The sequence below is a fragment of the Bactrocera neohumeralis genome, unplaced genomic scaffold, assembly GCF_024586455.1.
Source record: "Bactrocera neohumeralis isolate Rockhampton unplaced genomic scaffold, APGP_CSIRO_Bneo_wtdbg2-racon-allhic-juicebox.fasta_v2 ctg6581, whole genome shotgun sequence".
In the NCBI taxonomy this organism is placed as follows: domain Eukaryota; kingdom Metazoa; phylum Arthropoda; class Insecta; order Diptera; family Tephritidae; genus Bactrocera; species Bactrocera neohumeralis.
In genome coordinates, this window is record NW_026093429.1 from 105 (window position 1) to 11,864 (window position 11,760).

An 11,760-nucleotide genomic window follows, 5' to 3' on the forward strand; every position below is an offset into this window, starting at 1 on the left:
TGGGGGTCTCCCCGGATGCGGGTTTGACAGTGACGTGATTGCTGCTGCCATTGTGAGCTGAGATGCGTTGCAAAATCCGTGGTTCAAATTCGTGGCCGTGTTAATCCAGCGGGGAAAGTTGGTTTGATTTGTTGAAGTTCGGTTGCAGTGATTGCCGATTAAAAACTTTCGACGGGACCTGATCCCAATCGTTTTTTTGATTGGGGCGGTGATAAAAATCCAGTGAATCAAGATCTGAGCCACCTCAGATAAGATTGTTCGTTGAAGGACTGTTTTATTGCCCGAGTGGATTTTCATGATGAATCTAAGTTGTTATTTTGCGTGGCAGTACAATCCTAGTTTTTGCTCGTGCAGTCTCCAAGCTGGTGCGGTTCATCACGTGCCCCACTGGTGAAAATGAAGAATAAAGCAAAGTGTAAATGAAGGAACTTTGACTAGAAAAGTAGTTCTGTCTCTTCGTTGCGGAAGAGAATATGCAGCGTAATCATCTCTCTTTTGTAATCCATCAACACGCGTTGAAGGCCCAGCAGTTATCGGCGAATTGAGGACCGTTGATTCATCAGTAGTTATAGATGCTCCCGCAGAGATTGATGGAACAGCAAACGTTGAATCTTTTTTCACGCGCTCTCTGATATCCCGCAGCTGTTTTCCTCTTCTTCGTTTGACTGCCAGCTATCATTTCCAATTTCTCCTTTTCCCGCTCTGCTTTCTTTCGTGTTTGGTATTCACGATAATATTGTGCTGTTTTCCCTGCTCTTGAAACACGGGCTACACTGTCTTTTTCCGCTGTAAAATCAATTTAAAATCAAAACATTAAAATTTTTGCCAATCCAATTGATATTAGTTTCAAGGCACAAGTTTAATGCAGAAGGTGCATCTATTACGGACAATTTGTTCTACAAAAGCATATTTCTATACTTAAACAAAATTATTTGAACCATCGTATATTTCTTACATGCATAACCAAACCATACTTAAGACAACGCCACGAAAGTGTCAATAGTGGTGTTGGTGGTAAGCACATAAAAAGTCACAATGTGAACGCAGGTTCGAATCTCGACGGACTTAGTCTTTAATTTTTGCATTTTAACATCGTAATACTATACTAATAAATATTTTTCTTACTAATAGAAATTAAATTTATCACAGCAATATACCTAATATACATATACATAATATTGCTGTGATAAATTTAATTTCTATTAGTACGAAAAATATTTATTAGTATAGTATACGATGTTAAAAGGCATACATCTTTCTATCCTATCTTGTGTATCTGCACATGCTCATATGAATGTATGTATACACATGTGCGCGTTCAGAAATTCAAAGAATTCCCACAAAAAAAAAGAGAGATGAAAGAAATAAAGTCACATAAAATAGTTGAGAATTCGCAAAAATGAAAGACAAACGAAAGAAAAATAATGCGCAAGCATACATAAGCGTACTGTACTTATTGACCGCATTATTTTTGCGTAAAACCTTGGAATTTATTCATTTTCGATTTTCGAAGAAACATCATTTCTAATATGCCACAACACAATATTAGAAATGCAGTTCATAAACCTCACGCTGTCAGATAAAACGATATACCTCGTCATCGCGGGTTGATTTCCAAAAAATTTAAATGAAGACTAACTACAGAAATGATCCTGTAAAGTATAGTCTTAATTTTTCAACGGCCAACGCAGAGTATTTAAACCAAAATATACGCAAAATAGTTGAGAATTCGCAGAAATGAAAGACAAACGAAAGAAAAAGAAGCATAACTTCAATAATGCACAAGCATACAAACATACATATGCGCAGCAGCAGCAAGGAAAGAGGTAACAATCGGCGATCCATTGTATATTTCTTTCATGCATAACCAAACCATAATTAGGACAACGCAAAACAAGTGGCAATGGTGGTGTTGGTGGTAAGCTCTTGAAAAGTTACGACGAGCACGTAGGTTCGAATCCCAACAGAATTTATTTTTAATTGAATATGTCACCAACCAAAAATTGAAACATTGTTCTACAAAAACAACAACAGCATAAGCATGGCAACATTGTGTTGTTGGTAGAAAAGCCGAGCTGTGCCGAAAGAAACGAACAAACGATCGCCGATTGTCACCGCTTCGCTTGCTGCTCGAACATCTTCGCAGACAAGGTTGCGTAGATTCATATTGAGCAAGGTTGCGCAACCTGAATCTATCGCTCCCTTTTCCGAACTCGTATAAGAAGTATAACTTCAATAATTGATTTAAAATAAGTAAATAATAAATTATTAAATAAATATATTAAATAATAATAATATTCTTTAAAAATTCGCGTATAAAAATATTATAAGTAAAAGTAATAATTTCGAAAAAAATAAAATAAAAATACCAATTATGAAAAATTAAAAAATAAAAATAATAATAGTCAGAAGGCTTTTGATTGGTTCTGGAGACTCTACGATACTGGGAAGTATTACTTTTCCAGCAGCGCAACACATACCAATTGCTTCGTCTCTCCATTTTTTCGCGGAACATTTAGGGCATATCTTATCCATCGCTCCAATTTGAATGCTGTTTTGATCGGCGTAGTTAATTTGTGGATCGTAGCTGAATGCCGATCTATTGCTGTGAGCTGAAATCCTATCACGCCTTCTAATTGCTACTGCACGTTGTCTCTCTCTCTGTGCCGTAAGTCGTTGCGAGCGGTCACCGCTAGACTCTCGGGCACGTGCCTGTGAGTTTCTGTCTCTCAGTCCAGCAAGCCGCTGCGAGCGTTCGGTGCTAGATTCTCTGGCACGTGCCCGCGAGTCTCTATCTCTGTTTCCAGCAAGGCGTTGTGAACGTTCGGAGCTCGACTCTCGTTCGTAAATCTGAGAAGATCGTTCATTTTGTTCTGCAAGGCGAAGTGAGCGTTCGACACTGCACTCTCTTGCCCGTGTTTGTGAAATTCTTGTTCGATTTTCGTCGTTCTGCGCTCGACTGTATTTCGCGAACCTCTGACGATCTGATGTTTTGACGAATCGAACGATCGGCGCTACTTTCCCTTGCGCGAGCTTGCGAGGTTCGCTCTCTATTCTCAGAAAGTCGCTGCGAGCGTTCGGCGCTAGTTTCTCTGGCCCGTGATTGTGATGCATATTCTCTTTGACTTTCGAGTCGATCAGAATATTCTGAAGATGATTCTCCAACACGCCGAATCTTTGCTAATCTCGCTTGGGAGCTATGTTGAGATAACTGGGACCTTTTTTTTAGGCATAATTGTTTGAAAGTTTTGGTTTTCAAGTAAAATAAATAAGAATTAATTTGATTTTAGTATGAACAGTTTATTGAATAGAAGTTTTCATAAAAAAAATACATACAATACTTAAATAGGTGTTTTAAAAAGAGTGTGACACTGCTATAAAAATAAACTGTCAAGGTTTAATCAAGTAATTTATGCGCAGTTTTGAAAATAACTCCTAATCGATAGAAAGAAAATGTGCTCTATCTGAAATGTGTTCTATGGAAAAATCTAAATGTTCAATATCGGTAGCGTCCGCTGCGTAAGGAGTCGACCGCGCGACTGAGCCAGAGAATGTAAAGGGTACTAAAAACCACAGTACGTATGAAAAAAGCGTATATAGAACAGCCTGTTTATCAGAGATAATTCGAAAGAAAATAAGAGAAGTAAGAAAAAGTTATATATGTTACATACATACATATGAAAATGTAATATAAAAAAAAATTAAAAAAAAATTTAAAAAAATACAAAAATTTTGCAATTAGGAAAGGAATTTTAGTATTAAAATAAAAAACATATTTTCTCACCAAAATAAGAAATGAATTTGGCACTACAATAAAAAGGATGTCTATTCAACGTGAACCAAAGTGGCAGTGAATTTGCTTTCCAAACATGCCTCCTTATATACTATTTTTTTCTATGGCATATAAATTTCATAAAAAAATCAAAAGTTTTCAATTTACGTATGAAAACTGTTGCCTCAGCCAGAGAATGTAAAGTATAGAGAAGGTGCAAATTGAATTCTGTATGATGTTCGATTTGGCGGCTAACAGAGCCGATAGAATCAAAGTAAGGAATTCGCCGTTGTCGCTGCTATTTAGCAGAATTGAGCACGTGCAGTGTATAAATAAAGAGAAATGCTTTGAAGAAAAATATACAAAGCATCCTGTGAGTCACATATGCGTGATTATTTTTGTTTAAATGAGATAAGCTTCCCCCCACTCTACCCGGGAAAAACTGGCGCACCCTAGGAAGAATTCACAACACACCACATCCAAATGGCATCATACATTCACATCACCACACAACACCAACACAACTCACTCAACAAAAAGGATGGACATCGGGATTGGAAATTCGCACGTTAACAATTTTCGACACACTGCGCATTTTTCAATATATGTACGTTTTTCGATACCCGTTCCGCGCGATACTGTTTGAACATCGACAGCAGCGATCTGGCGCTATCTACATCTTCAACATTCGGTACCTAAATAATCGAAACATAATTTTAAGAAAAAGAATATTTGTACAAAGTTAAATATTTCTTTAATAAATTATTTTTTTTACACATTTTAAAAACGGTATTTTTATTTAAAAATGTGCGTGATTACCATTTTATCAATTTAATGATTACCACAGTACAAATAGAGATACATATGCATCTATTTGTTACAAAGGTTAACAATTTTGTATTATATGAACCATTGTTTTCTGGAAAATGGTAAAAATTTTCATTATTTTTACAAAATCGGGAAAAATTAGAAAACGTTATTTTAATTTTATTTTTCTTTAATTTAATTTTTTAATTTTTAAATAAATTAATATTTCAAATAAATTATATTTATTTCGACTATTAAAAAGTGAAGAAGAAAATTGATGACCTTCATGAAATATGCATATTCGCATTATTTCGTTATCATTTCCATATTTGTACCAATAGAATTTCTATGACACATGCATATGTACATATGTATATTATTTCTTTGTCACATTTGTCTGTATGTTTACGAAAGCAAATGCGAGCCATATACATATGTATGTACATACATACATTCATAATAACAAGTTTCGCACGCTTCTTTCGCATCTCCGTTGTCACGGTCAACCAATGGCCGAAACTTGCGTTTTGTCAAAGAGTCAAGTGCTGAACACATTGAGCACGACAGACTGCAAGCGACATCTGTCAAATATTAAAATACAAACGTTCTTAGGGACACAGTTATGTAGTTGTGCAGCTGCCTCAATACCTGTGTCCCTAAGAACGTGTGTATTCTAATATCTGTCGCGCTCATTGGTTCAGCACTTGTGTGATGATAGAAAATCCAAGCTGTGCCGAAAAAAATAAACGAATGGCCGCCTATTGACCGCTTCCCTTGCCGCTGTAACAGCTTCGCCTACACACTAGCGTAAATATGTATGCATATGTATGAGCTTGCATACATATCGACGCAGACAAATGCGGCGAATTCCTTACTTTGAATCTAACAAATGCTCGACACCGAACCTGCACCTTCTCTATACTTTAAATTCTCTGCCTCAGCCTGCTTCGATTTTTTTTAAAGACTGCTAGTGCCGGTTTGCATTTCAAACGTAGTAGAAAAGCTACATTTTTCTTATGAAAACTACTAAATAGTGTAAAATGCAGTAAACTGAAACTATTCAGATGCTGTGCCTTTTAGCTTATTAAGCCTAAGAAAATTATAGCAGAATAAAGGGCTGAAAAAAATTATCAGCTTAAGAAAATTATAACTATTGAAGCACTATTATAGCTTTTGAAACACTAAGGGCCGTTTTCTCAATGTCTGGTTAGCAGCCATATTTGTCAGTTAAGTTCTGGTTAACTTAACCAAGTCTCCTTCTTTATATACAGAGCTTTTTTAAGCAGAACTTAGTTTGACCAGATATTGAAAAAACCGACCTATAAAATAAGTCCTCACCAACTAATCTAATAATATATAATGGATGAGGTTTGTACGCGATCTTACTCGAATATAATAGTCAGACAACAATATTATATATTTAAAAAAATATTTAATATTTTTCAAAAATATATTTGACTACTAATATTCCGCTATACTACAATTTTCACCATAGATACTGCGAAATGAATATGCTTTAACGACACACTGCATAACTGCATAACGCCGCGGCGCGTCCCTAACAACGGTGACTGCCATCAGCATAGCTGACATGAATGGCTGAATTCAAAATCGCGGTTATAAGTACATATATGTACATTTGTTGTATTTACATATATAGTACGTAAATAAGTAGAAATGGTTTATGGGGGTGTTCTGGTCTACATGCATGGAGGACCGACACTTGAGTTGTGAACTTTTTTGATAGCTTTCTCAAGAACCAAGAAGAGAAATACAAAAACATAAGTAAATAATGAATTACAAACTAAATAAATTAAAAATTAATTATAATAATATTCTCTAAAAATTAGCGAATAAAAATTAGAATAAATAAAAGTAATAATTATGAAAAAATAAAAATATTAAAATAATGGTAATAAGAAACGAAACCTTAAAAACAAAAAAAAAATAATAATTAAAGTAAGCAAATAAAAAATTTTAAACTAAATATAAAAAAAAAAAAATATATATAATAAAAAATAATAATGAAAAAATTTAAAAAACAAATCCTAAAAATAAAAAAAATTATTGATTTAAAATAAGTAAATAATAAATTATTAAATAAATATATTAAATAATAATAATAATAATATTCTTTAAAAATTAGGGTATAAAAATATTATAAGTAAAAGTAATAATTACGAAAAAAATAAAAAAAAATAAAATAAAAATACTAATTATGAAAAATTAAAAAATAAAAATAATAATAATCAAAAAAGTAAAATAACAGTAATAAATAATAATTTAAAAACAAAAAATAATAATTTAATTAAAGTAAGCAAATAAAAAATAATAAAATAAATATAATAAAAATGATAATAATTAAAAAAAAATAAAAATAAATATATCTAAAAAATAATAGTAAAATAATTGAATTGCAATAAATAAATAATAAGTTGTGTAATAAATATAATAAAAAAGGTGCGTGGAGTCCCTACATGGAAATGGAAGAAGTTATACTTCTTAGTGATATTCAGAAATGCATATCATTTTTTATGAAAGAAAACTAGAACATTTAAATTCATTATGCACATTTTATAAAGCAAAGTCTAAATGAAGGAATTTTGACTCGGAGAGTAGTTCTGTCTCTTCGTTGCAGCGTAACCATCTCTCTTTTGTACTCTTCGAATTGGGTTGTCATATTATAATTTGTATATCTTATATCATGGTGTTTAGTCAATTTCTTGTATTCATTATTGGCGTTGCATTTGTATTGCGCACAAAACTGGGCCAAAGTCAAATGAATTTTTTCTTTTTATTTTTCTTTGCAGTTTTTCAATAAATTTAAATAAGTTTCTTAATAAATTTAAATAAGTGTTTTAATAAATTTAAATAGATTTAAGTAAATTTACATGTATTTTCATTTATATTTAATTATCAATAAATTTTTTTAAAATTATTTGCCCTAGTTGTCCATTTTATTTTCTCATGCATTTCAGTCGATTTTTGTATAGAAATTTGACCGGCGTAGAAGCAAAATGCGAAACAATCATACATATATTATGTCGTTTGCACATTTGTCTGTATGTTTGCGAAAGCAAATGTTCTACAAAAGCATATTTCTATACTTAAACAAAATTATTTGAACCATCGTATATTTCTTACATGCATAACCAAACCATACTTAAGACAACGCCACGAAAGTGTCAATAGTGGTGTTGGTGGTAAGCACATAAAAAGTCACAATGTGAACGCAGGTTCGAATCTCGACGGACTTAGTCTTTAATTTTTGCATTTTAACATCGTAATACTATACTAATAAATATTTTTCTTACTAATAGAAATTAAATTTATCACAGCAATGTACCTAATATACATATATACATATACATAATATTGCTGTGATAAATTTAATTTCTATTAGTACGAAAAATATTTATTAGTATAGTATACGATGTTAAAAGGCATACATCTTTCTATCCTATCTTGTGTATCTGCACATGCTCATATGAATGTATGTATACGCATGTGCGCGTTCAGAAATTCAAAGAATTCGCACAAAAAAAAAAGAGAGACGAAAGAAATAAAGTCACATAAAATAGTTGAGAATTCGCAAAAATGAAAGACAAACGAAAGAAAAATAATGCGCAAGCATACATAAGCGTACTGTACTTATTGACCGCATTATTTTTGCGTAAAACCTTGGAATTTATTCATTTTCGATTTTCGAAGAAACATCATTTCTAATATGCCACAACACAATATTAGAAATGAAGTTCATAAACCTCACGCTGTCAGATAAAACGATATACCTCGTCATCGCGGGTCGATTTCCAAAAAATTTAAATGAAGACTAACTACAGAAATGATCCTGTAAAGTATAGCCTTAATTTTTCAACGGCCAACGCAGAGTATTTCAACCAAAATATACGCAAAATAGTTGAGAATTCGCAGAAATGAAAGACAAACGAAAGAAAAAGAAGCATAACTTCAATAATGCACAAGCATACAAACATACATATGCGCAGCAGCAGCAAGGAAAGAGGTAACAATCGGCGATCCATTGTATATTTCTTTCATGCATAACCAAACCATAATTAGGACAACGCAATACAAGTGTCAATGGTGGTGTTGGTGGTAAGCTCTTGAAAAGTTACGACGAGCACGTAGGTTCGAATCCCAACAGAATTTATTTTTAATTGAATATGTCACCAACCAAAAATTGAAACATTGTTCTACAAAAACAACAACAGCATAAGCATGGCAACATTGTGTTGTTGGTAGAAAAGCCGAGCTGTGCCGAAAGAAACGAACAAACGATCGCCGATTGTCACCGCTTCGCTTGCTGCTCGAACATCTTCGCAGACAAGGTTGCGTAGATTCATATTGAGCAAGGTTGCGCAACCTGAATCTATCGCTCCCTTTTCCGAACTCGTATAAGAAGTATAACTTCAATAATTGATTTAAAATAAGTAAATAATAAATTATTAAATAAATATATTAAATAATAATAATATTCTTTAAAAATTCGTGTATAAAAATATTATAAGTAAAAGTAATAATTTCGAAAAAAATAAAATAAAAATACCATTTATGAAAAATTAAAAAATAAAAATAATAATAGTCAGAAGGCTTTTGATTGGTTCTGGAGACTCTACGATACTGGGAAGTATTACTTTTCCAGCAGCGCAACACATACCAATTGCTTCGTCTCTCCATTTTTTCGCGGAACATTTAGGGCATATCTTATCCATCGCTCCAATTTGAATGCTGTTTTGATCGGCGTAGTTAATTTGTGGATCGTAGCTGAATGCCGATCTATTGCTGTGAGCTGAAATCCTATCACGCCTTCTAATTGCTACTGCACGTTGTCTCTCTCTCTGTGCCGTAAGTCGTTGTGAGCGGTCACCGCTAGACTCTCGGGCACGTGCCTGTGAGTTTCTGTCTCTCAGTCCAGCAAGCCGCTGCGAGCGTTCGGTGCTAGATTCTCTGGCACGTGCCCGCGAGTCTCTATCTCTGTTTCCAGCAAGGCGTTGTGAACGTTCGGAGCTCGACTCTCGTTCGTAAATCTGAGAAGATCGTTTATTTTGTTCTGCAAGGCGAAGTGAGCGTTCGACACTGCACTCTCTTGCCCGTGTTTGTGAAATTCTTGTTCGATTTTCGTCGTTCTGCGCTCGACTGTATTTCGCGAACCTCTGACGATCTGATGTTTTGACGAATCGAACGATCGGCGCTACTTTCCCTTGCGCGAGCTTGCGAGGTTCGCTCTCTATTCTCAGAAAGTCGCTGCGAGCGTTCGGCGCTAGTTTCTCTGGACCGTGATTGTGATGCATATTCTCTTTGACTTTCGAGTCGATCAGAATATTCTGAAGATGATTCTCCAACACGCCGAATCTTTGCTAATCTCGCTTGGGAGCTATGTTGAGATAACTGGGACCTTTTTTTTAGGCATAATTGTTTGAAAGTTTTGGTTTTCAAGTAAAATAAATAAGAATTAATTTGATTTTAGTATGAACAGTTTATTGAATAGAAGTTTTCAAAAAAAAATACATACAATACTTAAATAGGTGTTTTAAAAAGAGTGTGACACTGCTATAAAAATAAACTGTCAAGGTTTAATCAAGTAATTTATGCGCAGTTTTGAAAATAACTCCTAATCGATAGAAAGAAAATGTGCTCTATCTGAAATGTGTTCTATGGAAAAATCTAAATGTTCAATATCGGTAGCGTCCGCTGCGTAAGGAGTCGACCGCGCGACTGAGCCAGAGAATGTAAAGGGTACTAAAAACCACAGTACGTATGAAAAAAGCGTATATAGAACAGCCTGTTTATCAGAGATAATTCGAAAGAAAATAAGAGAAGTAAGAAAAAGTTATATATGTTACATACATACATATGAAAATGTAATATAAAAAAAAACTTAAAAAAAAATTTAAAAAAATACAAAAATTTTGCAATTAGGAAAGGAATTTTAGTATTAAAATAAAAAACATATTTTCTCACCAAAATAAGAAATGAATTTGGCACTACAATAAAAAGGATGTCTATTCAACGTGAACCAAAGTGGCAGTGAATTTGCTTTCCAAACATGCCTCCTTATATACTATTTTTCTATGGCATATAAATTTCATAAAAAAATCAAAAGTTTTCAATTTACGTATGAAAACTGTTGCCTCAGCCAGAGAATGTAGAGTATAGAGAAGGTGCAAATTGAATTCTGTATGATGTTCGATTTGGCGGCTAACAGAGCCGATAGAATCAAAGTAAGGAATTCGCCGTTGTCGCTGCTATTTAGCAGAATTGAGCACGTGCAGTGTATAAATAAAGAGAAACGCTTTGAAGAAAAATATACAAAGCATCCTGTGAGTCACATATGCGTGATTATTTTTGTTTAAATGAGTTAAGCTTCCCTCCAGTCTACCCGGGAAAAACTGGCGCACCCTAGGAAGAATTCACAACACACCACATCCAAATGGCATCATACACTCACATCACCACACAACACCAACACAACTCACCACACAACTCAACAAAAAGGATGGACATCGGGATTGGAGGTTCAATTCGCACGTTAACAATTCGTTCGACACACTGCGCACCTCAATATATGTACGTTTTTCGATACCCGTTCCGCGCGATACTGTTTGAACATCGACAGCAGCGATCTGGCGCTATCTACATCTTCAACATTCGGTACCTAAATAATCGAAACATAATTTTAAGAAAAAGAATATTTGTACAAAGTTAAATATTTCTTTAATAAATTATTTTGTACACTTTACACTTTAGTGCTACGGTATTTTTATTTAAAAATGTGCGTGATTACCATTTTATCAATTTAATGATTACCACAGTACAAATAGAGATACATATGCATCTATTTGTTACAAAGTTAAACAATTTTGTATTATATGAACCATTGTTTTCTGGAAAATGGTAAAAATTTTCATTATTTTTACAAAATCGGGAAAAATTAGAAAACGTTATTTTAATTTTATTTTTCTTTAATTTAATTTTTTAATTTTTAAATAAATTAATATTTCAAATAAATTATATTTATTTCGACTATTAAAAAGTGAAGAAGAAAATTGATGACCTTCATGAAATATGCATATTCGCATTATTTCGTTATCATTTCCATATTTGTACCAATAGAATTTCTATGACACATGCATATGTACATATGTATATTATTTCTTTGT

General features: G+C 33.4%; 1 protein-coding gene and 2 non-coding genes across 3 annotated transcripts; all 3 read right to left on the reverse strand.

Annotated features, from left to right (window-relative positions):
* Nucleotides 1-1,459: 1,459 nt before the first annotated feature.
* On the reverse strand, nt 1,460-1,669 carry LOC126767444 (small nucleolar RNA U3). The gene has a single exon (XR_007669097.1). It is a non-coding gene; the product is annotated as a small nucleolar RNA U3 (small nucleolar RNA).
* An 811-nt stretch (nt 1,670-2,480) lies between these two features.
* Nucleotides 2,481-9,891, reverse strand: LOC126767443 (uncharacterized; the record flags this gene model as incomplete). Its single annotated transcript, XM_050484951.1, has 2 exons — nt 9,258-9,891; nt 2,481-2,873 (listed from the first exon to the last, which is right to left on the reverse strand). Coding segments are annotated over exons 1-2 (1,027 nt in total), but the record flags the coding sequence as incomplete, so codon positions are not given.
* Nucleotides 8,237-8,446, reverse strand: LOC126767445 (small nucleolar RNA U3). The gene has a single exon (XR_007669098.1). It is a non-coding gene; the product is annotated as a small nucleolar RNA U3 (small nucleolar RNA).
* Nucleotides 9,892-11,760: the final 1,869 nt, after the last annotated feature.